The sequence below is a fragment of the Meles meles genome, chromosome 7 (genome assembly GCF_922984935.1).
Source record: "Meles meles chromosome 7, mMelMel3.1 paternal haplotype, whole genome shotgun sequence".
NCBI classification, from domain to species: domain Eukaryota; kingdom Metazoa; phylum Chordata; class Mammalia; order Carnivora; family Mustelidae; genus Meles; species Meles meles.
Genome location: NC_060072.1, coordinates 6764346 through 6791082, shown reverse-complemented (window position 1 = coordinate 6791082; position 26737 = coordinate 6764346). Strand labels below are relative to the sequence as shown.

The window sequence follows — 26737 nt, the reverse complement described above, 5'->3', positions numbered from 1 at the left end:
ACTAATCCTAAACCATTGACTGGCTTGGAAACTGGAAAAGCACAGCCCTTTCTGCAGTACTTAGGCCCTTTGGAATTGCTAAAGAGTATGTGTCAGAATGTCCCTTATAATCTGGCTTCCGCATCTGGCGGGTGGAACTGGTCTGTTGGGTTCAGAGTCTGGTTTGGACCAGAGGTGAAAATCCGGCCGCAGACCAGATGCAGAGCTGCCGTGTTAAACTGGTGTCTCCTCAGCTGGGGCCTTTACCATCCCACAGCAACAGGGGGAGACCGTGCTTCTGGCTAAGTGTGAAATTTATGGTGAAGCCTTGTAATTTACAAAAGTTCTGTGGTTACATGTGTCTTCCTGACAGTGCTGTGAGGTAGATGCTTGCTTTTTATTCCCATTTTGCAGGTGAGACATTGAAACAGAGAGATAAAATGAATTGCCCAAGGTTTCCCATGCTGATGGGAGTCGGGAGTTGAATTTGGGCCTTCTAACGTGGGTGCCCATACTCTTTCCTGCCCTGTGGGAATGAGGTGGGAGGTATCCTGACTCAGGAAGCCTGTCTTAGGAGACCCTGCTCTGGTCAAAAGTCTTTAAAAATTTTTTAAAACAACTTTTTAGGGGCGCCTGGGTGGCTCAGTGGGTTTAAAGCTCTGCCTTCGGCTCAGGTCATGATTCCAGGGTCCTGGGATCCAGACCCCCATGGGCTCTCTGCTCAGCAGGGAGCCTGCTTCCCTTCCTCTCTCTCTGCCTGCCTCTCTGCAGATTTATTTATTAAATAAATAAAATCTTAAAAAAAATAAAATAAAAAGATTTACTTATTATAAATAAATAAAATCTTTAAAAAAAAAACACAATTTTTTAAACTTGTTCAGACCAATTCAGCACGAATGAGTATCCAGTATATTCGCAGCAGTGTTAGACTCTTTGGGGTGTTGGATATGAAGGAAACAGTCCCCACTTTCAGGGAGCTGACCTCCGAACAGCCGGATTTAATACAAAGTGAAATGCAGCCGAGGCCATGGCAGAGAGACAGACTCCCAAGTTTTTTTTGAGCACTAGCGAAAGGAATTAGCAATATTGTCACAGGGACTTTAGCATTTGAGCCGAGATGTGAAGGATGAGTGAATAGAACTTGAGAAAGGAGAAGTGTCAGGGTGTTCATTTTTGACAGAATTGGAGCAGAGTTGGGAATAACTTGGCATGTTCTGGGAACATGTGATTCAGCGTGGCCAGAGTACAGTAGAGGACTGAGGTTCTTAGACAGCAAAGTGTCTGAGAACCCACAGATCTGGGTTCCATCCAGGAGGGGCCCTAAGGAGTGGAGTGGTGGGATCAGAGAAGGTTTCTTGTGGAGGCACCGTGCAAGCTGGGCTCTTACAGCTAAGGGGGCGGGAGAGAGGAGTCACGTTCCAGACTCAGGGAATAGCCCTTTCAAAAGGCACTTGGGCGTGTGGGGTTGGCAGGCTACCATCCTGATAACTGTTCCTTATCTTTCTCAAACACGGTTTTGATCGGGTCCCTCCTTCTGCTGGCGTCTGTGTGCTCTCCATCAGTCAGGAGTCTTGGTGATAAGCAGCGGAAACTGCCTCTGGCTAGCGTGAAAGGAAGAGTTTACTGGAAGGACACTGGCACACGGACTGACCAGGAAAGCTACAGAGCCAAGCTTGGAAAACGGGCCAGAACCAAGGGATGCGCAGCTGCAGAGCTCAGCTGAGGCGAGCCCAGGGACTCCTGGGGGAGGACCCTACTGCTTTCCGTGGCAAGAGCCATGCACCTGGTTGGGGGTCTGCGTGAATCCAGGCTGACTGGCAGGAAGCCTGACCTCCCACCAAGACCTCCCAGTGGGGGTTCTCCACAAAGAATATCAGGGTGCTGGTGGGAGGGTCAGCCAGATGACAGACAAACAACAAAAGTGGCAAATGTCCACTACATTTTCTGTGCCTCCCCTGGCCTCCACAAGAAGAGCCAAATGCCTTAGGGTGTCGTTAAGGCCTTTCCCTACTTAATTGTAAGCAGCCGCATCTGACCTCTCTGTTCCATACTCTCCATTGCAGCGGCTTGCAGGGCATTTCCTGGTGCTGTGGTTTTGTTCAGTCCGTTTCCTTTGCCTGCAATAACCTTCCTTCTCTCTGACTCTTAAACTCTTCATCCACTGCTTTCCAGCCCGGATCAGTCCTGTCTCCACTCCCTGACGGCTCTTTCTCTGTGAGGGGCTTTGCCATTCTTGCCCTTATCTCACTGGATGGGAGTTGGTTGGCTTTCTCTGTCTCCGCTGTGAGACTGGGAGGTGGGAGGGGAACCAGCCCTTTGGAGTCCTGGCTCTGGGCCGGGTCCCCTGCGAGGTGCTCAGCGGCCTCCAGCGCCTAGCAGGGTAACCCACAGGTACAGTGCAGGGGGGGCGGGGGGGGTGTTGGTAGCATGACTTAATAACCTGCTTTGCAAGTATTTGTTTTGTCCTTAGTCTTAGGGAACTTGGAGGGTGGCCGTGAGTGGGAGGATGGGATGGTGGGTTATTGGGGTCTTTCACCTCTGCCTGGCTGGATTTAGGACTGAGCAGGGTTGAGATCCCATGCTATGGAGACTCTGCACCTGGGAGTCGGGAGGGTGGTTCTGCTTGCGCCCGATTTTGTGGACACTTGGTCAGCTGGCGCTGTGAAGTGTGATGCCCTTGTCTTCCAGAACAGGGCGGTGGGGGATGCATTCCTGGGAGTCTCACTCTCCATCTTGCTCACCTTTCAGTCTCTTTCCAGGAGAGGGAAAGCCTTGCCTCCCGGTGCAGGGCGGGGCAAGTGACTAGCTGGAAATGCAGGAAGACCAGAGCTGACAGTCCTTCCCCTTCTCGGTGCGGGGTGTTGGCTCTCATTCCTGATGAGGCACTTACCGAGCCTCTGCCTCTGCCTGCTGCCGGGGTCTGTCTGGTGAATTCCCTTCAGTAATAGAACCAATGCATCAGTGCGGCATGGTGGCTGAGAACTTGACCTCAGATTCTAGCTCCACCACCTGATTGGGTGACATTGGACGAGCAGCTTAACCTCTCTGTGCCTCATTTACCTTGTCTGTTAAGTGGAGGTGATAATGGTGTCCGAGTGTTGTGGAGATGAACGGAGGGAATCTGTGCAAAGTGCTTAACACAATTGCTGACAACTAGTAAGAGTTTCGGAAATCTTAACAATTAGATACTATTTTTATTAGCGCTGCCACTAATTGGCTCAGGTTTTTTTCTTCTTAATTGTTCTCAAAGTCTCTTCTTAACTTCTTCCTAAGAGCAGGCATTTAAAAGTAATAGGTGGAATAAGAGGAACAGCCTTTCAGAAGTGGGGTGCCAACAGTCTGATGCCTCTAACTGGGTGTTGAGTAAGGACTGCCTGGGACCCAGGGTGGGGCGCTTGCACGGTGTCGAACCTGGTTGCTGACTTCAGGGTTCTGAGCCCCGGCCGGAGGCTGGGCGTGCACAGGGAGGGAATTCCAGAGAGGAAGGCCCGCAGTGTGGTTTTGGGGGACCTCTGGGGCAGGGTGCTTGTGAGAAGAGCACAGGCTTGGGAAGAGGAAGGGGAGACTGCCACTCGCTCAGCCACCTGCCTGCGACCGTGTGCAGGCCACCCCTCTTCCCCCTCTTTGGACTTGGACTTACTTCTTCCCGTGTGATCACCACCACTTTTCAAGAACTTTTATTTCGGTGCTGTTCTCCGCGCTTTACACACACACTCTTTTTTCAAAGAGTAGCTGAAACCGCTGCCTCACAGGGTGATTGGAAGGTTACATACCACAGTACGTGGGGGCGTGCCAGCGAGAACAAGGGGGAGGGCAGTGCTGATGGGGTTCTTTTCCAGTTTAAAAAAAAAATGTTTAAACTTTGCGTATAAATATGTACTTACACACAAACAGGAGATAAGTAGTAAAAATCAACTACAAAAGATTCTTGGGGCGCCTGGGTGGCTCAGTGGGTTAAAGCTACTCTGCCCTCAGCTCAGGCCATGATCCCAGGGTCCTGGGATCCAGCCCTGCATCCAGCTCCCTGCTCTGTGGAGCGACTGACCCTCTCCTGCCTGCCGCTCTGCGACTTGTGCTTTCTCTCTCCATCAAATAAATAAAATCTTTAAAAAGAAAAAAACATGTACCTCTTGAAGGCTTTTTAATTTTGTGTTTGGCGCATAACAAACTCAGTTAATGTTTGTTGAATGCATGTCTTAACTGATGTGTCTTTATTTGTTTTGTATTTTTCAAAAGAGAGAGAGACTTCTAGAAAAAGCATCTTATCAAGGCAGAAAGTCTCATTTGGAGAATAAATGTAATCATTTGAGTAGGAAGGAATGCTCACAGAATACAAATAGCCAGGCAAAAATATCTCCCCTGTTCCCCCAGTGAGTCAGTTACATGTGTGCTTACCCTGAGATTAATCTTCTGTTAACATTAAACTTAGTATTGGAAGTAATGAGATGGCTTACATAAGCACCCCCCTCTACACCTCACCCCTAAATTCTCCTTACTGTATTGTCACTCCAGGTCTCTCTTGCATCTCTCTTACGTTTGTGATGAACACAAACGTAAAATCCAGGAAAGGTTGTTTTATAGGGAAAATAGTATGCATAGAGGAGAGATTCAGATAAACCAAAATCTGATCTCAAATCAAATCTCGGTTCAGCCACTTTTTATCTTACGGGACTCAGGCAAGTAATTTAATTTCTTTGAATCTTATCTTCCTCATTTATTAAGCAAAAGAATAGTACTGGTCTTAGGGTTTATATAAAGGACGAAGTAGGTATCAGTGAGAGCCGTTACTATGTTGTCCACCTAGAATCACCGTGAAAGTAATTTTAGTCATAACCACCTGTGTACTTTTAAATAATATATAAATATGATCTCTGATTAGAAAATAAGTTTATTAGCTTCATCACTGAGTTATTTTTGCTTTTCAACATCAGTAGTGGTTTAGTGCCTGGGTGGCACAGTCAGTTAAACATCCCACTCTTGGTTTTGGCTCGCGTCATGATCTCAGGGTGGTGAGATCGAGCCCCACATTGGGCTCTGTGCTCAGCCTGGAGTCCGCTTAAGTTTCTCTCCCTCAGCTCCTCCCACTCATGCTCACTCTCTCGTTCTCAAATAAATAAATCTTAAAAAAAAAAAAAAATCAATAGTGACCACTGACTTTTATTCAAGGGTTAAATTAGAATCTGACCTGGAGATGGTGCCCTTTCGTATTTGTTATGGTTAAAAAAAAAACAAAAAACAACACTATGAAAGAATCAAATACTTTTTAATGTCCTGGACACATTCATACATATATGGACGTGAATATATATTTATAAAATGTGTATGCGCATACACATGTGTGTGAAACATACACACAGCAGCGTTTGAATCATTCACATGCCTACAAGAAACTGAGTCTCAGGGAGATTTCTTTTCCAAAGGCTGTACAGCAGTTGCATTGCTAGATTCATGGCCTGGCATGGCTAATCTGGTCGCCAGGTTTTCTTCAGCCAGTTCTCTTTGAATTATACTTGGGAATCCCCTTTTGTTCGGCCTTCTAGTTGGTTCTTGGTTTAGCTTTTTGACATCCTGCTTTTCTCCCTTACTGTGATTCTTGGCCACATGTCCTTCACATAGTCCTCAGAGGTGGCCTGTTTCCCAGCGTGGACCATTTTCTAGAACCTCGTATATAACCAGAACTTTACATTTCTTTTTTTCTTTTTTTTTTTTTTTAAGATTTTATTTATTTATTCAACAAAGAGAGAGAGAGAAATCACAAGTAGACAGAGAAGGAGGGGGAAGCAGGCTCCCCACTGAGTAGAGAGCCCAATGCGGGGCTCGATCCCAGGACCCTGAGATCATGACCTGAGCTGAAGGCAGAGGCTTAACCCACGGAGCGTCCCAGGTGGCCCAACCAGAACTTTTCTTTTAAAGATTTTATTTATTTATTTGACAGAGAGAGAGATCACAAGTAGGTAGAGACGCAGGCAGAGAGAGAGGAGGAAGCAGGCTCCCCGCGGAGCAGAGAGCCCGATGCGGGGCTCGATCCCAGGACCCTGAGATCATGACCTGAGCCGAAGGCAACGGCTTAAGCCACTGAGCCACCCAGGCGCCCCCAGAACTTTTCTTGAATCAGCATTCTGATTCTCCTCATCAGTTGGTGAAGTTCTCCAAGTTTGTTTTCCAGCTATTTTGATACCGTCCTCACAAGTCAGAATTCAGTCTTAAGTCTGTGCTCAGAATACTTAATGTGTGCGTGATGTTGTGGGCTTCTGGAGAGGCCAACGGCCTCCCCTGTACAAACGAGCAGGAGCAACTACCGGGCCGGAGAGGCTCCCCTTCCTAGAGCATTGTTGGAGGACTTGCTGTGGCATTTCCTTCTTTGATAAGGAGAAAGACCAGGTTCATCAGCGCAAGCTATAGAACCTGACATGATTTGACCCTGCCTACCTGCCCAGCCCGGGGTCCTGCCAGTTGTCCATTCTCTTCAGCAGCCCACCGTGCTAGCGCTATGCTTCCAAGCCTTGGCTTGGGAGATTCCTTGGGCCTAGAATTCACTTTGGGTGCCCATCAGCCTTCAGTCTAGCTCCCCCAGGAAGCTGTCGCGCTCACACCTGCCCCGCGTCCTCCTCGCCGCTGTGATTATGTCACTTCACCTACTCATTGAGGTCAAGGAGTTTTTCTATCCTCTCTCTAGGCCGGCACACAGTGGGTGCTCACCACGCTTAAATCCTTTTGCATGTACATACCCACTTCACCAAAAGTGGAAGCTTTACAGAAATTGCAGATTTGTCCAGATTTTCCAGGATAACCTGGATTTCAAAAATATCTTGTCCCATTGTGAGGTGATATGTCCCTTCCAGTTTTGGTTCAGAAAGCACAATTGCCATTTTGACAGATTGTGTGAAAGTTGCTTTGGGGAGCACTTCAGGGAATTGATGCCAGTGCTTTAAACTGCCGGAGTGGTGAATGGTTGAAGAGGTGCGGGGAGTGGAAGATTTTGTCCATGCACTTGTGAATTACAAAACATCAAAATAACATTTAGAAATACAGCTTACTATATTTAATGTGGCAAACTAAAAATGTTTATATGTGAAAAACCTACTCTTACCCTAAGACATCATCAGCACATATCAGAGATTTATTAACATTATTAATGAAAACACCATCAAGATGTCAAAGCTGGGTCAAAGGAGAAGGTAAAGGAGATATTTATGTAGTTTTTAAAAAAAGGATGCAGGAATAAGATTGCAAATTTAGTTGCAAAACTGGTTACTATCTTACAGGGCAATAAAAATAAAGCCTTCGAGTTTATCTTTTTTAAAATCGTTCACAGCTTACCAGTTTTCTGTTACATGAACATCTAACTTTACAGAATGTGGGTCCAATCTGTGGTAAATAGAAAGTCAGACAAATTTATGTCTCTAGAGCATCAGATGAACTTGATGCAGTCAGGATAGACATGACTACCTCTAGTATGACTCTAAAAGAACATTTTTTTTTTTTTGCCTTATTTTTAAGTTTCAGATAATTTTCCTTTCCCCCCCTTTTTTCTTTTCTTTTCTTTTTTTTTTTTTAAGAGAGTGTGTGCAGGTGTCGTTTGGGAGTGGGGCGGCCCAGAGAGAGATAGAGAGACTCATAAGCAAGCCCCACGCCCAGTGCAGAGGCAGGGCTCAGTCTCTCCACCCTGAGACCTGAGCTGACACCAAGAGTGAGATGCTTAACCAGCTGAGCCACCAGGCTCCCCTCAGATCATTTTTCTTAACAAATAATTCACAGCTGGTTTCAAGAGCTCAAAGGTGGCTGGATCTGAGGTAGAGAAGAGTCCCGGTTGAGAGTAATCCTTAAGTGGTTTTGAAATGGAATTGTGAAATTCAGACGGGAAGAGGGTGGTAAAGAGCAGAAAAGGTGGGGCATGGGAGTCACGGAGAAGGCTCTGTTCCCTAACCCCGCCAAAGGCCTGTGCAGAAAAGGGTGTGGGTATTTTCCCCAGGTGAATGATGAGCTAAGGTGAGTGGGAAGTGAAATCCCTTGGAGTGGGAGGGAGCAGTCGGTAGGAAGCTCTGACGATTGTGTTTTAGAGTTTTGATTTGATTTGAAAGATTGTTGGACCAACAAGATACTCAAAGAAGACAGTTGTTACTGGGTAGGAGGTTGCGGTTGAAATCAAGGCAGAGTATGGAAGTTAAGCAAGGAAACTCTGATACTGCGAAAGGAGGCCTGCCAAAAGTTCATAGTAACCTTCTGGCAGAGGAAAGAAACAGAAAGAGCAGTTGAAGGTCGTGCTTGAAGATCATTGTCCTGGTTGAAACTGGGAGCTGCTCTGGGGACCTGCTGTGCCGGACAGAGGAGGCAGGACTGGCCAGCTCAGCTGGGACTCTGAGGCTGCCCCTAACAGCCAGCCAGGCAGGCAGGCAGGCAGGGAGAGAGCCAAACAGAGCAGACCAGAATACCATTTGAGAATGACTTCGCTGCCCTTTGTGCTTTCCTTTTCTCTTAATTTTCATCTCTCTCGTTATGTAATATTTGATATATGCAGTGATACATTTGTGTGTGTTATGCAACACAAGTGTTTAAGAACCCCCACCTCCCTGCCCAATTTTCCTTCGTGGTTTCTTTGTAAGTAAAAAAGAGTTTACTCATCTCTCGCCTAAAACATAGGATGCCTGAGTCACTAGTTTGCCATCCGGCGTCACTCAGCCCTCCTCCGGACTCCCTGTCCCCCAAGAAGGTGACCCAGAATTCCCTCTAAGTACATGATGCTATCCCTGTGCTACGAGCTTCTTCGCAAATGTGCCCCCTGGTGTTTGGAATGGTTTTAGGCACCAGTTTTCCTGTTAACCATTGTCCCTATGCTCCTTACAGTCTTGATTTCAGGGTTTCTACGCAGAAGGGTGTAGTTGGTCAGTACAGCTTCTGAACCGCTCTTCTGGTGACCTGAGGGGGGGGTAACTAATTTTTCAGGTCCTGAGAAAGCAGCGGGGATTACACATAGCAAAATGGTGGAAAAAAGAAAAGTTATCTTACTGTTGACCCTCAGGTTTGATACTAGTCTGCATTTGATTTTTTTTTTTTTTAATTATTAGAAAAAACAAATCCTGGGGAAGGGTAGGAAGGAAGGAGGGAAGATAGGATCATCAGCTTGAATTCAGGATACTTGTTTCTTTCTTTCTTTCTTTCTTTCTTTTTTCCCCAGTATATTTGTTTCTTAAGAAGCTTGCTTATTGGGAATAAACTTCTGTGCTTCCCTCCTTCTCAGTCAGTGGTTGTGGTCATCTGATTTCCAGCAGCCTACAGATACCACATACCACATTTATTCGGTGTTCTTATGTCGTTGGGCAGATTAAATGAACAATACTCCATGAAGAAGGTTTAGGTGAATATCCTTCTAATCTTGGGGATGCGGGACTTTTTCAGCGTAACACAAAAACCATGTCATTTCATTACACAGTATTAGCATTTGTGTATGGGCAGTTCTCCTGTAACGCAACGTATCCATTCCTAAAAATCCCCACACTGAGCAAAATCATGTAATGCAAACCACAGCGTGTGAGGGAAGTGGGATTTGGTGACAACACTCAAAATCTTCAGAGGTAACAAAATGAACATAAAAAGACTGGAAGCTAAGAACCTAATAAAACAGCTCAGTTTTACAGGTACTTAGTGGGTAAGAAACACAGAAATACCACAACAGATAGGACCCCTTACCTTAAAAAAGATCTGAGGTTTGCTCGTGGAAGTGGGCGTTAGAAGTTCTAGCTTCCGAGCTTCTGTGTAGTGATGGACGGAGGGCAGTCTACAGTCCGATGGAAAGTTCTGGTCCCGATGTGGATGGTTATGGTTCGTAACACGCACAGTGTCCTGATGAAGCTGGCGGATGTTTGAGGTGTACGCCGGTGCTGATTTCGTGTACTCCTGTGTGGCTCGTTTCAGCTATGTTTTTGCATTTTCTAGTGTTTCTCTCGTGCATAAATAAACACAAAATTCACGATAGGCCCAAATTGTTCCCTGATAAATCCAAATGCATTGGAACAAATTCAAATTTTCAAAACAAGAGTCCAAGCAAAACTGACTGTCAAAAAACCCTGCCACGAATAGCATATGCACTAGGCATTCCTGAGGGCCAGCCTGTGCCTTAGAGTCTGGGCACGCACTCACTCAGCGTCCCCGCCAGGTGGGTGTAATTTCAGCCCCATTTTATAGGTGAGAAAACTATGGCCCAGAGAAGTAAAATTTTAAGTTACAGAGCTAGGGCATGATAACTGAACCCCGTGCCATTTTTTTTTTTTCTCAGCAACTTTGTCTTTTTAAAGATTGTATTTATTTATTTGAGAGAGATTAAGAGAGAAGAGCACACAGGAGCCGGGCAGAAGGGGTAGGGAAAGGCAGGGGGAACAGAAGGAGAGGGAGAAACAGACTCCCCACTGAGCAGGGAGCCTGATTTGGGGGGAGGTGCTTCATCCCAGGACCCCGCAATCTTGCCCTGAGCCTGCGCTTAATTGACTGAGCCACCCACGTGCCCCTCTTTGTTCTCAACAAATTTAAAGGAAAATACAGTGGGTTGTATGTCAGCTGCACATCAGTAAAAAGAATAACATTGTGGCGGATATTTGCACATGTGTAAGGAGGATATACCCACAGTGCATGAAATTTTTTCAGATCAGTAAAAAGAAACAAGCAGCCCAATAGAAAACTGCACAAAGGTCAAGAGCAGGCAGTTTACAAAGGGAGAAATACAGATGGCCAGTAAAATTGGCAGGGAGACATCCAGCCTCATTTAGCGCTCATTCATGCAAGCCGAAACAGTTTGATGTCATTCTTTCGCCACTGTCTGAATGACAGAAACGGATGTGGGGAAATGCTGGCAGAAGCCTAGATTGTTACAGCCTCCCCGAAGCACATAAACCTGTCCTTTGACCCCACCATCCATTTCTAGAAGTCTATCCCAATCATCCGATCAGTGGGAAAAGATTTTTGTAAGAGTTTTAACACTGGGGGCACCTGGGTGGCACAGTCGGCCGCGCAGTCGGTTAAGCATCGGACTCTTGCTTTTGGCTCATGACCTCAGGGTTGTGAGATCGAGCCCCACGTCGGGCTCCATGCTGCTTGAGATTCTCCATCCCTCTCTCCCCTACATAAATAAATCTAAAAAAAAAAAAAAAGAAAGAAAAAAGAAAAGTTGTTAATGCTAAAAAATGGAAAATAGCCATTTGTCTTCACTAAGTGGTGAAATTCTAGGGTGTCGGTACCATATGCTACAATGCATACCGCGGGACTCTCCCAGAGAACGCTGTCGTAGCCGTGGTGGCTGACGCGGAACACTTCCCCTGTCTGACTGAATAAGGGGGGCAGGGTGCAACAGCATCTTCAGTGCGACCCCAGTTGTGTAAAACTGTCCCTACACACACACATGCGCGCATACCTGCGCGTGCAAGCAAGCCTTGCCTTAGGAAGGACACATCGAAACGTTGACAGTAGGTGTCTCAGGGAGGTGGAATTGCGGATTTTTTTTTTTCCTTTAACTTTATTCCTAAGCTTTTTCCATAGTGTGACTTTTATGATCTTAAAAAAGAAAGTTATTTTAGAACATTACCTGACACAAGGCAGTAACAAAATATAAAATCTAAGAAGAATAAATGACCTTTGTGACGTCTCTTAGCGCCTGTCTGGGCTAGGTAGCAGGTGCCCAGTGAAGGATTGTCGCCTGACTGACTGCAGTTTGGAGACTGTGTTACCGCATTTGGGGCTTTAGACTCTGTATCCCCGGCCAGGATTAATCTGCCCAGATTTTGGGTCACCTTCCTCTCAGGTGAGGCTGCTAGCTGGGCCATGCAAAGTGCTTGGTGGTTGCAAGCTCCTCGAAGTGCACGTGAACTTGGGGGCTCTGGATGAGGCTCTGGACTGGGTGCAGCGCACAGGTGGCAGCCGCAGCCTCTGATTTGGGTTACGAGCTTGAGCCTCTAAAGAGATCAAAACCCAGGGGTAGTTTCTTGGGGCCCACCTTACTTTATTAAGCAGACTTATCCCTTACTTTAAGCAGCAGCTAAAAAATGGGACTGTGGCTTGTGTGGGGAAGGTAACCGCTGGGAGCACCCTGCCAGGTAAGCTCAGGTTTGCAGGCCTAGGGGCCTCCCAGGAGGCCCACGTCTGGCCTTCCACTCTAGGGACTGCAGCTGGTCGTGCAGGATCTGGAACTTCCATTTTCAAAGTCCCGTAAAACCTGTGCCTTCTCCCACGCCTCTCTTTTCTGGGTTTCATGGCCCTCGGCGGAAATGAGAGCCGGTGTCATCGTGGCACTCCAGTGACTGGAGCAGCAAACACAGGCATTAGGATCTTCCCACGGGACGCCGCGTGGAGCGTTAGAGCAAAACTGCACCCAGGGTGGGCTTTCCGCGCCTCGGTTCTCCTGGCCTTGTTCTGGCTGGCAGGGCGTCCCCTCCTCTGTCACTGCAGACCAGATGGGGTCCCGGGAAGGCCCAGCGTGCCCTGCTGGAGCGGGGGCTCAGGGAGCCTCTTCCCATTATTTCTTCCTTCAAATGCTTGATCTTAAGGGGCCCGTCTGCGCCGCTCAGCCCCATGCCTCTCCGCCTGGCTGCAGATAACACCGCCGGAGCTTGTCGTGTGTGGGTTGGAAAGGATTTCTTTTTTTAATTTAAGCCATCGCATCCCATCTGCCTACACACTTTTAACCTGCTTTGTGAACAAGCTTTGTGACCTCTGCTGGTTATTTCGCTGTGCCAGCCCATGTCTTTCTCCATGAAAGGTTTTGGAGAACACTCGACCAGCGAGACAAGTGGAGCCAAGTGCCCAGGAGCTCGGTGCTCCGGAATGACCACTGCCGGCGACCTTTATAAAGGTCTGCCTCTCACCGAGCACTCCGCACAAATGACTGTCAGTCCTCACAACAAAGAAGCCACGTGTTCTTAAGGCAGCCTTCTGTGGTGAGGAAGCCAGGGTGTGAGAGGTGACTTGCCTACACAGCTGTGTAGGTGGTACCGTGAGACCGAGCCGGTGCCAGAGTCCGTGCCCCATCTGCCAAGCCTCTGGCCTCTGTTGCCTTGTGCCCTCCTTAGCTTTCCATGGATTGAAACAGTCAGTCAGGGAGTGATGTTTTTTGGACTCACAAAGCAGGCCTCTGTGTTGATTCCCCAGAGTAAGACCTTTACGGGAATTCTGGGAAGCTCAACAGATGATTCGGTTTCTCTTAAGCATCTCCTTAAAACTTTTTGTAAATCTTGCATTGTGCTTGGACTGTGTCAGCAGTAAAGTGTGTTTTGTGTAAATTCTGTGCGGACTTGAAGGACGTTTCTTAGTTTAATCACGCACAAGGACTTGCTGGGTCCCAGTTACAGTGTCTGTGGCAATGTGCCCATTTCTCCTTCCCACACACAGCAGGCTGAGTGTCGGGGGGACACCGCAGCGTTGAGGTGTTGGTAAATAATACTGCTGCACAGTGTAACCGTCCACCTGACGAGATGCCGTTTTGCCAGCAGGTTGAACTGACCAGACGCTGCAAGTACTAACCGCTGAGCTTCAGTCGCCGATGAGCTTCCCCCAGGAGCTTTCTGCTGCCTGCCCTAAGGCTCTTCAGAGCCCAGACCCATTACTGTGCACGGGCCACACACTGTGTTAGAGACCTGGGAGGCTGGGACGGACTTGGTGGTGGAGGTTTGGGGGAATGAGAAGAGGTGGTGTTTGTTTTTGGTTGGGGGTATTTTGGTGGCTAAGTCAGAGCATCGTGTTTCCTTGAATGTTTAGCTAAGGAGGAGGGTGTACACTTCGGGAACAAGCAGTAGCTTCTTGGGAATGTATTAGAGACAAAAGGGGAAGGAATGGAAGCAACATGAAGAACCATAGGTCTGAAAATAGCTGCCACACAGCCGAGGCCCCAGACTTCAAATGGGGACCAGCTCTGTGGGGAGGCAGGAGTCATGAGAGGTGAGTTTTAGTTGTGGATTAAGTTGGGTTTTGGTAAATTTCAGGGAGGATGAACGAGGGGAAGAGGCCCCGAAGGCAGGCTTGAGGCCCTTTGGGCTGGGGACTTAGGGCCCCATGTACTTGGAACATAACCCAGAGGTGGACACATCCCTCTGGTCCCACAGACTCCTTGCTCAGAGAGAGGGGCCCAGCCCGAAGAGGGCCAGAGTGAGCCCCCTCTAAAGCGTGGGGGCTCCGACCCAGCTTTCCGGCAGCGCGTGCCACTGCCCTGTGGTGCAGTGGGAGAACATGCAGCCGGGAGACAGAGAACTGGTTCTGACCCTCGCTGTGTCCTGATGAGCTGGAGGGCCTTGGACAAGTTATTTCCCTGTTCTGGGCTTCAGTTATGTTTCCATCCACTCCATCCCTAAAGTTCCCTAACTCGGAGGCCATCAGCTTCATCATCCTTGAGTGTTCCCGAGGGTGCCGGCAGTGCCCAGGGCTACATCCTTTTTGGAGAGAAGGCCGGGGGCCTGCCTGTGGCGAGCGGGGACTGCTGCCTGGGCTGAGAGCGGATTGGGGGTCTGGCACGACTTTGCAGCCAGCCCCTCCTGACCCCTGCGCTCGGGCTGTGTCCGGGGGAGCAGAGCTGAGACTGGAGGTGGCCTCACACCTGAGGCTGCTGAGCTCAGCGACTCCCGCTTTCCACCCCAGGGTCCCCAGTTGTGAAATGAGACAGGCAGTAACCTCCAAAAGCAATACTCACCTAGCACAGAGGGAGCTTCTGTTTGGCCTGATACAATCAGGAAAGTTGGTAGAAAGGGTCTGGAGGTACGGTGGGGAGAGAAGAACTTCAAAGGCGGGAAGTCCTGTGCCCTTGTCCCTTGGCCGTCTAAGCCCATAGGTTGCCTCCTGAGAGGTCCAAGAGGGTTTCCTGACCCACTCCTGCTCTGGTCCGGGGAATGCTTTTTGCTTTGCATGCCTCCGTTTCTTAAGCAAATTTGGAAGTTAATAGATCTTTTGGATGGCAATAAAATTACTCCTTTTTGTTTATTCACAGAGATGCTGCAGTTCGTCAGCAATCAAGTTGGAGAGTTCCCTGACTTGTTCTCAGAGCAGCTGTGTGGCTCCTTCCCCGGTGGCGGTGGTGGCGGCGGCGGCGGCGGTGGTGGAGGCAGCGGGGGCAGCAGCAGCGGCGGCAGCAGCAGCAATGGGGGAGCCGGAGCGGGGGACCCCTCGATGCAGCGGTCCTTCAGCCAGGTCCCTTTACCCACCTTCTCTCCCTCGGCCGCCTCCCCCCAGGCGCCAGCCCTGCAAGTCAAGGTCCCCCCCAGCACGGTGCCCACCCCGCCTCGGGCCGCTCCCGTGCTCCAGCCTCGCCCCCAGCCCCCGCCGCCGCCCCCCGCGCAGCTGCCGCCACAGACAGTGATGCTCACCCCGACGTTCAGCACCGCTCCCCAGACCAGGATCATCCAGCAGCCTTTGCTGTACCAGAATGCAGCCACCAGCTTCCAAGGTGATTGACAAGTCAGAGAGTGGAGTGATCGCTTGCTTCAGAAGTTTCTGTGCCAGTTTGCAGATGCTTCTGAGGTCAAGGCTTCTGCCCTCTTTGGGGATGACCGAGTCTGAATGAGTTTGGGGTCACTGGCGGCAAGGACAGGAATAGTTCACACTCTATCTCTCCTCAGACACCCTAGTGTCTGTCATGCCTGCTTTGAGGACCCTTGGTGGAAGCATCTCACGAGCAGAGTAGACACAGGGCCGTGCTGGTAACTAGAGCTAGAGGCTTGAGTGAAACGAGTCCAGAGACTTAGCCAAACACCAGCCAGATCCTGGCAGCTGGGGCTGGAGAACCATTCATTCCGCAGACATCTCCTGAGCAGCCACCGCAGAGAATATGACTTAGAGCAGGGGCTCCGGCTGCGCACGGCAGGCCTCACACGGGCCTCAGTGCGTGCGAGTGACCCTCCGTGTCATGTTACACCCCGTGGCTGTGCGGCCGGGAGCCCCGGGCGGGATACTCTGAAGTTCAAGGGGTCTGACGGTTCTCCAGTGGGCTTCTGAGGGCTTACGGGCTGCGGAGAGGCAGCAAAGCAAAAAGCGGCGTCAGTCATCCCAGAGTGCGCTTTCTCTTCCTTCCACGAGAAGGAATGAAGCCTGTTGCGATGGTAGGTTCCTTGGATTCTGAATTCCCTCGCTGGGTGCAGTCATTGGCCAATTAAGCTCCCCGCACCTCCACCCCAGCACTCAGAGTAATAAAACAATCTGTTCCCGTTCCCTCAGAAATTGCTGCAGCCCTCATGGAATGTTCTTGTTCTCTAGACCAGCCTGCAAATGGCTGTGCACGTCTTCTTCAGCAGCAGGTGGGGAGTCGGGACCGCTCTGAGGCACCCCCCCCCCCCCCTCGCTTGTTGCTGTAGCCACAGTGACGGTGCATTTCTCTTCCGCGTGACCTTTCCCTCCTCTTCTCCCAAGTTCTTCAGCCTCAAGTCCAAAGCCTAGTGACATCCTCCCAGGTGCAGCCGGTCACCATCCAGCAGCAGGTGCAGACGGTGCAGGCCCAGCGGGTGCTGACGCAGACGGCCAATGGCACGCTGCAGACCCTCGCCCCGGCCACGGTGCAGACGGTCGCCGCCCCCCAGGTGCAGCAGGTCCCGGTAGGTGGCCGCTGAGAAGTCGGGGAGGCCCAGGTGGAGGCTGGGAGCTGGCCTTTGGTCGAAGAGGTGGTGTGCGTACTACGAAGGACCAGCGGCATGTAAGGGAGCAGCATTTGGGGTGCCTGGGAGGCGCCCCTGAGCCGGGTGTGGAGACCTGGCTGAGACCGCCTCTGTGGACATACATACGCCGGCCTTCACGCAGACTCAGACTGTGGAGGTGGTTTATTCTAGTGACACACAGAACAGGCATAGAACTGGAAGGAGATGTGCCGAGATGTTTATAAGTCACATATTATAGTGGACTGTAGTCACTAACAAGGTCATTTATCTTTGGGAAAAAAAACACCCAGATTTTTTCCTAGCTTTCCTGAGTTTGTCCAAAATCAGACCCCCCTTCCTGTCCTCTGTCTCCGCCCCCCCCCCCCCAATTCTGCCCCTGCCAGACCCTGGCACTGCTTTTGTCAGACCTTCCAGTCTTCAAACCTAAGACCCTTCAGCCCTACTCTTTCTCCCTCTCAACCCCGCCATCAAGCTGTGTTCTCGGTTTGAGGAAAATGTTACGTTTTTGTTTTTTTTTTTCATTCTTTCCTGGAGGGAGTCTGTGTAGTAAGAAGCTAAGGAAAAACAGGAAAATAATACTGCCTTCCTTTCTCCTTTTCTTCCTTCTCCATCCAGGTCCTGGTACAGCCTCAGATCATCAAGACAGATTCCCTTGTCTTGACCACACTAAAGACAGATGGCAGCCCTGTCATGGCCGCAGTCCAGAACCCAGCCCTCACCGCCCTCACCACCCCCATCCAGACAGCTGCCCTCCAAGTACCGGTAAGAGCCGCCTTCCTGCCTGCCCTCCCCCCTCCACCCCCTCCTCTCTGGGAGGTGTTGGGCCCCAGAGATGTTAACAAAACCTCTACAGAATGGGCAGGGGCAGAACCCCTGTGGAATGTGTCAGATTGCAAATACCGCCCCCTTTTAGGGTTTTTTTTTCCCCCCTTGAGAAGTACCATCAGTGCACGTAATGTGGGAGTACTGGCGACTCTGAGGGAGGAGAGAGGAGTCGCAGAGTATCCCCGGTTCCTGGGGAGCGGCTTCACCCAGGGCTGTCTGTCTCTAGGTCCCGCTGATGGGGGTTTGGCTTCTGAGGGAGCCCAGGCCCACCAGGCAAGGAGGGGCTGCAAGGCGAGGGACAGGGAAGGCCCCGTCCTTGGGCTGCAGGGTCACAGCCACGTCAGCAGCTTATTAGCAAAAGAGTCCGAGAGAGTAAGAGGTGATCAGAATTTGAGAGTAAGCTTTATTCATAAGAGCCAAAAGGTGGAAACAACCCACATGTCCGAAAAGAACCGTGGCTACATACAACTGCCGAACCTCAGAAATAGTACGTTGAGCAAAAGATGCCTGTCCCAGAGGAGCTCACGCTGGGGATGCCGGTGCATGAAGTTCGAGAAGAGGCAGAACTAAGCTGTGGTGTTAGAGGTCAGAGCAGTGATCACGAGTGGGGGAAGGGGCAGGTGGGACGGGGAAGAGGCACCAGAGAACTTTCTAAGGGGATAGAAATGGTCTGTGTCTTGGTCTGGGTTGTCTTGGTTACACACGTGATACCCGTACGTGAAAATGCATCAAGTTGGGGCACCTGGGTGGCTCAGTGGGTTAAGCCTCTGCCTTCAGCTCAGGTCATGATCTCAGGGTCCTGGGATTGAGCCCCGCGTCGGGCTCTCTGCTCAGCGAGGAGCCTGCTCCCCCCGCCCCCGCCTGCTTCTCTGCCTACTTGTGATCTCTCTCTGTCAAATAAATAAATAAAATCTTTTTTAAAAAAATGCATCAAGCCATACACTTAAAATGTGTGCTTTTTATTATGTGAGAATTATTTCTTAATGGTTAATGAAGTTCACTGGCCATTTGGATATTGAGGCCATTTATTAAAGAAAATAAAACTAAAATTGGTAAAAATAGAAACAGGGAGAGAGCAGAGTTGAGGGAAAAAGGGGGAGCCTCTACTGTTGGCCTGTTTATCTACTGGAACGGCTCTAGCCCTTCTGCCCTTGTGCTCTTTGATGGCCAGATTATATAAGGAAATACAGCAAGTGACTTCACTGTCACGTGAGAGGAAAAGATACATCCTGCGCCAGGAGAGACCTTTCCTTGAGGCCAGAATGATCCAGTGCAGTGGACTCGAGTTCACAGGTGGCTCGTGGTTTGCCAGCAAAGCAGGAATCCTATGATTTGTTTCGGATGCCCTCAGATCAAAGGTTAAAACATACTTACCCACGTTAATCCCACTGTGGTGTGATTTGTTGACGGGGGTTCTGAAGGGGGTGTAGGAGCTCAGGTACCGTGGCTCCTGAGGCTTCGTGGGGCCTGACTTGGTTTCAGCCACAAGGAGTGTCAGACCAGGCAATGGCACAAGGCCAGCAGCAGGTGTCTGTTCTGGGATTGCTTTACTCCAACTAGCCATGGGGTAATTCTGCCCTGTGTCTCTGCCTGTTCTAGACTCTGGTGGGCAGCAATGGGACCATTTTAACCACAATGCCTGTGATGATGGGGCAAGAGAAAGTGCCCATTAAGCAGGTACCTGGGGGAGTCAAGCAACTGGAGCCCCCCAAAGAAGGAGAAAGGCGAACGACCCACAACATCATTGAGAAGCGGTACCGCTCCTCTATCAATGACAAAATCATCGAGTTGAAGGACCTGGTCATGGGGACAGATGCCAAGGTGGGTGCCGAGCAGCGACCATTTCACATGCCGTCATCTCCCCTCTCTCTGTCTTTGCCGTAGGAATTCAGGAGAACCCACGTCCTAGTGAATGAACATAAGGATGGTTAGAGGCGCTTTCTTATTAAAGCGTCTTGGGTTTTGTGTTTTTCCAAGATTATAAAACATTAACCAACATAAGGGAACTGGTGGGGGTTGGTAAGGCAGCAGCCTGCCTGGGCCTTTGCTCTGCAGTGACCACAGGTTCCAGTAGCACAGGCGGAGGGATCCATGCTGCAAGCTGGCGGCCAGGTGCAGGGCTGGGCGTACCTTGGGGTTGGCTGGTGGCGTTGCTGACGTAGGTTGAGTTGTGTTCATGGGTGGTTAGCAATAGTTCTGCGTTTTTAGGGAAGAGTTCTGCGTTTAGGGAAGGGTCTTTAACCAGCAGCAAATAAGAGGGAATGGATTGTTCGTTATTTCAGGTATTTCAGTGAATTTGTCCTCCGTCACATATGTTTTTTAACCTGTTATCTGTTTGTCTTCATCATCTCTGTTTTGAAAGGCAATTTTATTTTCCTTATTAGCCTATAGACCGGAAACGTGCCAATTGAACTTTCCTTAAGATAGTTAGCCAACAGTGCTCTGGTATTTTTGTTGTTTGCTTTCTTTAAAGTTTGTTTTGGTTCTAGGATTATTATAAGAGAAGCTAATAATCTGTATTTTGAGCGTCACTGTGCACCAGACTGGGGAGGGGGGCTACTGTCTGTACAAGTATTATTTCATTTGCCCTCACTGCACCCCTGTGACTCATATATCATCATTATCCCCATTTTAAGGACAAGGAAAGCAGGGTTCAGAGATCCTGAGTGACTTGTCCTGGGTCGCACAGCTAACCAGTGAGCGAGCCAGCATCGCAGCCCAGAGCCCTGCTTTCACCCACAGGCTCTGGGCCTCAGCCCTCTCACTGTGTAGCCTGCAGGGAGGCCACTGTGTTTTCACTCATCTTCCTTCCCAGATGCACAAGTCTGGCGTCCTGAGGAAGGCCATCGACTACATCAAGTACTTGCAGCAGGTCAATCATAAACTGCGCCAGGAGAACATGGTCCTGAAGCTGGCGAATCAGAAAAACAGTGAGTGTGCTCATCGAAAGGGTTATCAGACCTTCTACTTGTAGAAGTCCTGCGCTGGGCCGTGCGGAGGGCCCAAGGCCGTGTACAAGGCGCCTTCAGGGGTGAAACGGGAGAAAGGACCGTGGGCCCCTCCCCCAGCCCAGCCCTGGCCTAGGCACCAGCGCAGGGTGGGGGGGGCTCTGGAGAAACAGACCATTTGTCAGATGCGGTTTTCTTTGCAGAGCTCCTGAAGGGCATCGACCTAGGCAGCCTGGTGGACAATGACGTGGAGCTGAAGATCGATGACTTTAATCAGAATGTCCTTCTGATGTCCCCTCCGGCCTCTGACTCGGGGTCCCAGGCTGGCTTCTCCCCTTACTCCATCGACTCGGAGCCAGGAAGCCCTTTGTTGGATGATGCAAAGGTATGAGCTTTTGAACTCCTCGGATCCCTGGAATCTCTCCCATTTCTCCCAACTGAACTGTGGAGACGCTGCCAAGGGGGGGCCAGGCCAGGCGTTGAGAGGACCAGGGAAGGAGAATAGGAATTCTCTGACGTTAGGTCCTGCTGCGTCCCCCACAAAGTCCGCTTAACTGGTTCAGTGTAGTCCAGTTTAAGTGGTTGGTCCTTGCTGCAGGAGCCCGTCTAAGAGGAGTAAGGGCCAGATCCAGAACGGGTACACACGGCAGCTGTCGCGTTGCCTGCGGCGCCTCGTTGCATCCCTCACTCGTAGTAGGCCTGGCAAGACCATTGTTTGAGGTTGTTGAGTCAGTATAGGGCAAGGCTGCCTCTGGGTCCTCTTCTGGAAATGATTACAATTTGCAGCCTGACAAGTAACATTCCAGCCAAGGGCCATTAATCGTCCAAGAAAGCCCCTGGTGATTGTGGTTTAATGGAATTAGCCAAAAGAGGCTCGAGCCTAATGATCTAGCCCTTGGAACTGGTGGAGGCTACTGGCAAGATCCGACTTCGAAAGCACAAACTTCCCTTCTAGCCTGTTTTGGATCAAACTGTTTGGAGTATCATGTACCTAATTTTACTGAGGAAGCTCTATTCTTGAAGTACTTTATAAATGTGATTCTGTTTGGTAACAGAAGGCCATGTGATATATACATTGAATTAGCTAGGCATCTGTCATCAGAAGAAATTTTCAGATGGCTTTAAAATATTGAAAAGGAGGGGTACCTGCACGGCTCAGTTGGTTAAGCATCTGCCTTTCAGCTCAGGTCATGACCTTGGAGTCTTGGGATTGAGCCCCTCATCGGGCTGCCTGCTAAACAGGGAGGACTGTTTCTTTCTGTCCCTCCCCACTGCTCATTCTCTCTCTCCTCTCTCTCAAATCTTTAAATATTTTATTTATAAATATTTACTTATAAAATAAATATTTTATTTATAAGATAAATATCTTTAAAAATAAATATTGAAAAAGAGTGGTGTGGTATGTGTGCACTGAGAGTTGGAGGAGACTTGGTCCCAGGCTTCCTCCCTGCCTCTCCCTAGACTCCCTAGGCTAGGCAGGGCTTCTGCCTATAGTCCTCCCTCTGTAAGACAGGGAGGGGGAAAAAAGCAGTGTTGTAGTTTTACAGCAGGCAGAGTCCTGTAAATTGATTCATACTGAAGTTGTATGGTCTTTTTTTATTTTAAGATTTTATTTATTTGAGAGAAAGAGCACAAGCAGGTAGGGTGGGGAGAGAGGGGCAGAAGGAGAGGGGAGCAGGCTTCCCATTTAGCAGAGAGCCCAATGTGGGGCTCAAATCCAGGACCCTGGGATCATGACCTGAGCCAAAGGCAGATGCTTAACCAACTGAGCCACCCAGGCCTCCAGTTGTATGGTCTGTAATCAGTTCTATTGATGTTTATTTATTTTTAAAGATTTTTATTTACTTTTTTGAGAGAGAGAGCATGAGCAAGGTGAAGGGCAGAGGGGGAAGCAGACTCCCCACTCAGCAGGGAGCCTGATGCGGGGCTCCATGCCAGGTCTCAGGGATCATGACCCGAGCCGAAGGCAGACGCTTAACCTACTGAGCCACCCAGGCGCCCCTGTTGATGCTGAATTTACATGCGTAGATAGAGCAGCTGTTTTATAGTAGCATAAGGCTCTAGCGTGCAGTGTGAAGAGTTCGCTTACGTAAGTGTCGCTGTAATCACGATACGGAACATTTCCCGCTCCACGAAGCTCTTTCGTACACCGTGGCTGGTAGTTCCTGCATCCCTCTCCAGCGCCAGACAACTACTGATCTGCTTTCTGTTGCTCTAGATTAGATTAGCTTGCCTGTTGTGGAATTATACAGAACCCTGCAGAATATTCTCTTGTGTGCTCTATTTTATAAGCAGGACTCCTCTGCCTTTGGTCTTCAGAACGTGTTCTTGTCCCAGGTGGCAAGAGGATGAGTGTGCCAGTGTTTGAGAAGCAGCCGAAGAGCTGTGGGCTTCTTTCTTGCCTCCTGCTCTCTTCCTGTCTGACTTCGTAGTCTTGACTTTAAATCTCACAGTCTGACTCCAGTACATAGAAAAGTACAATGCCGTAAAACCCCACGCAATATTCATTCCAACCTCTCGGCCCTGCTTTGAAGGTCAAGGATGAGCCGGACTCTCCGCCGGTAGCGCTGGGCATGGTGGACCGCTCTCGAATTCTGCTGTGCGTCCTCACCTTCTTCTGCCTCTCCTTCAACCCCCTGACTGCCCTGCTGCAGTGGGGAGGGGCCCACGGCTCTGACCAGCACCCGTACTCAGGCTCCGGCCGCAGCATCCTGTCCTTTGAGTCAGGTAGGTAGAGGGCCCGTTGTATCCCCTAAGCACGGGTGGGCTGCTGCGGCAGGGGACAGGCCCTGTGTGTGCATGCTGCTCGGCTTGTCCACCGGGTCCCAGAGGGCTTTTGTACCAGGCCTGCCAGGGATTGGCATAAGTCACATTTTGGAAGTAACAGAGCAAGCCCGAGTTCAGTCACTAAGAACAAAAGAAATCAGGAACCCACGCTGCTGTTACCATTGGGCTTGGGGATCTGGGGAGGGAAGTTGTCCCTGTTTGAAGGAGGATGTGGTATTTTTGCCCAAGTCTTAAAACGGATGGTCTCACCCCACCTTGACTAACAAGAATTTTTGTTATCTTTGCTATCTAGCTGTGGCTCCCGGCTCCATAGTGACAAGGGCTACAGGGTCCTATTTAGGTTACAGAACTGTCCCACATTTGCCTGGGGTGCGGAATAAGGTTATGTCTTATTCCTGTGGAAAGCGTTCAGACACTGTTCCTAAATGAAGCCATCTTGTTCTCCACACTTCTGAAAATGTGGTGGAGGGCTCTAACCTATGAGATGCGGGGGTCAGTTGGAGGGCCTGCCGTCCCTTCGTACTGCTCACGTGGGCTCCGCTGAGACGTGCCTCTTCAGGTTCTGGAGGCTGGTTTGACTGGATGATGCCAACGCTCCTCTTATGGCTGGTAAATGGTGTGATCGTCCTGAGCGTCTTCGTGAAGCTGCTGGTCCATGGGGAACCGGTGATCCGGCCCCATTCACGCCCCTCGGTCACCTTCTGGAGACACCGGAAGCAGGCAGATCTGGACCTCGCCAGGGTAAGTTCTGCAGCTAATAAACAGCGACTTCTGCTGAGCACCCTGGTGTGTGAAGTGCGCGGGCGGGTACTTGTGGGCGGCAGGAAAGGACCCTGTCCCTGCCGGCCACACGGCAGCAGAGGAGAGGCCCCCTGTGTGCAAGTGATTCCACGGACACGAGATAACGTGTAGTTATCGTAGTGTGTGTTACGACAGAGGAGGAGGAGAGTGCCCTGGGAGCCGCGGCGGAAGGGACGAGTTGGGCTGAGGGAACCTGGGGCTTGAGCCGAGCGGTCGGGGCAGGGGCGACCTTCCAGGTGGAGAGGTCATGAGTAGATGGCTCCTTGGGGACCAGCAGGTCGACAGTGTGTCTGGAGTACAGGATACATTTGGGACAGGTGAGGGCTAAAGCTGGTCATGTATCTTGGGCCCAAATTGGAGAGATGGTTGACTAGTAACTGATCTGGGGCTTTTTTCCCCCCAGTTCTCTAGAGAACCAGGAAGGTTTTTGAGCAGGGAGATAAGCTGCAAGTTTATGGGAAGGATTTTGGGGCATCTCCCAGCATCGAAGGAAGAGTTCAAAGTCACGTCTCAGAGGAACAAGAGCAGGAACAGTCCTCGGCTGCAGTACGCCATGGGCCGACTCTCCCCTCCCGCGGGCTGCAGTGCCCACCAGGGAGAATCGTATCGAGTAGCCTGGAGCTGCCAGCCAGGCCGAGAGCTGTGGCTCCTGGACTATAGGTGTGGTTGTTGGAGGCCTACCGCCTGCAGCAGGCCTGGTCCCAGAAAAACAGCATTCCAAGATGTATACCGTAGAGGCATGTTCGGTCGGTGTTTCGTGACTGTCATTGTGGCAGCCACAGGAAGCATGGGTTGCAGGAAGGGGCACGGAAGCAAGTTAGGGGCTCTTGGAATAGACCGGATCGGAGGCGGTGAGAGCCTGGAATGGAAAGGAGAGACTGATTCAGGAAATACTGAAGATAGGAGGTAGAGTGGAAGTGACGTGGTCCGGGGTAGGGGAGGCTGGAGCTGTGGTGGCTTCTGTCTGAGCCTTGCTGCTCGGAAGTACGGTCAGAGGGTCCTGGCAGTGAGAAGGGGCCGGGGGCAGGGCTGAGGTGCATCCGGACCAGAGTGTGTTGGAAGGCGCCCATCAGCCGGGAGAGGGGTGCTCCCCTTGTACAGATCAATCCACTTCCCGTGATGATGCCGGAAGGAAGTGCCGCTGTGCCCACTGCAGGACAGGAGAAGGGAGAGGACAGTTTCCTTCTGGTTGCTGGTCATGAGAGAAAGAGATCTTTGCTACAGGCCCAAAGACTCTCCATTAGACCCTCTCAGGTTGGCATAGAGTAGTTTATCGAGATCCTTGGTTCTAGTCGAGTAGCCAGGTGTTTGTCTAAGACGGTAGCTCTCAGACCTAAGCAGGCAGCAGAATCGCCTGGAGGTGATTAGAACCCTAGAGCTTCTGATTCAGCAGGTGTGGGGAGAGTGGGGCTAGAGCACCAAGGATTTGCATTTCCAGCAAGATTCCAGGGGCTGATGCTGCTGGTCCCCAGGAACCACACTTTGAGAACCGAAAAGCCTAAAAAGTCACATAAGCCTGAAAGATCATTATTTAAATCCATCTTTTCATCTTACGTGTAAAACTACTGTGGGAGGGGCGCCTGGGTGGCTCAGTGGGTTAAAGCCTCTGCCTTCGCCTCAGGTCATGATCCCAGGGTCCTGGGATTGAGCCCGGCATCGGGCTCTCTGCTCAGCAGGGAGCCTGCTTCCCTTCCTCTCTCTGCCTGCCTCTCTGCCTACTTGTGATCTCTGTCAAATAAATAAATTTTTAAAAATCTAAAAAAAAAAAAAAGCTACTGTGGGAAATTCTCAATAGTGTTTGCTCAAAGACCACAGTACAATCCCAATTTAGTAAAAAGGCCAGGAGAAAATGCATGAAAATGTCAGTAACCATGGGAGGTAAGGTTACAGGTGATTTCTTCTTACCTTTTCATTGCTTTCTGAATTTTCGCAGACTCTTCAATGATCATGTGTTACTCTGACCATCTAGGGAGTGAAGGGAAAGTAAAAGTTTTTGTGGTGAAGTGGGCTAGGTGTCTGACCCTCGGTTTCAGCTCAGGTCACGGGCTCAGGGTGGTGAGACAGACGCTGCATGGAGCCTGCCTCTCGGCATTCAGCAGAGAGCATCTGCTGAAGACTCACTCCCTCTGTCCCTGCCCCCCTCTCTAAAATAAATAAGTACATCTTTAAAAAATAAAAAAAGAAAGCAAAATGAAAAGGCCACAGCGAGATCACAGTGAACGACCCCCCCCCCCCCCACTTGCTGCCTTACAGGGGGATTTTGCGGCCGCCGCGGCCAACCTGCAGACCTGCCTGTCGGTGCTGGGCCGGGCCCTGCCCACGTCCCGCCTGGACCTGGCCTGCAGCCTCTCCTGGAATGTGATTCGCTACAGCCTACAGAAGCTGCGCCTGGTGCGCTGGCTGCTGAGGAAGGTCTTCCAGCGCCGGCGGGCCGCCCCTCCGGCCACCGCGGCAGGCTTCGAGGACGAAGCAAAGGCCAGCGCCCGGGACGCGGCCCTGGCCTACCACAGGCTGCACCAGCTGCACATCACAGGTGAGGGGGGGCCGCCCCCAGGCCATCTCCCCACCCCGGCCTGGTTTGCCTGCTCTCTGCCCCGGCCGAAGCCCTTTTCACGCTGCTCTCCTAGAACACCCAGACAGACCTCCCACATCCGTGGCTGCAGATGTGGCTCGTTACCATAGCTCATTGGTTTAAGGCACATGCGCTTTCACATTAACCTCTGTACACTTGGGCCGTGTCCTTTACACAGTGGATGGTGTGGCTCAGTTGGCTCTGTTTTTCCC

At 50.4% G+C, this 26737-nt stretch overlaps 1 protein-coding gene across 1 annotated transcript in view; it reads left to right on the top strand.

The window, feature by feature from the left end:
* SREBF2 (sterol regulatory element binding transcription factor 2) overlaps positions 1-26737 on the top strand; it is a 60989-nt gene that overhangs the window by 10701 nt on the left and 23551 nt on the right. Inside the window, exons 2-10 of the mRNA XM_046011098.1 lie at positions 14936-15391; positions 16351-16532; positions 17208-17354; positions 19017-19238; positions 20233-20347; positions 20569-20750; positions 22900-23092; positions 23712-23893; positions 26207-26486. Of these exons, the coding sequence (XP_045867054.1) occupies positions 14936-15391; positions 16351-16532; positions 17208-17354; positions 19017-19238; positions 20233-20347; positions 20569-20750; positions 22900-23092; positions 23712-23893; positions 26207-26486 (1959 nt within the window). The remainder of the gene's footprint in view (positions 1-14935; positions 15392-16350; positions 16533-17207; positions 17355-19016; positions 19239-20232; positions 20348-20568; positions 20751-22899; positions 23093-23711; positions 23894-26206; positions 26487-26737) is intronic.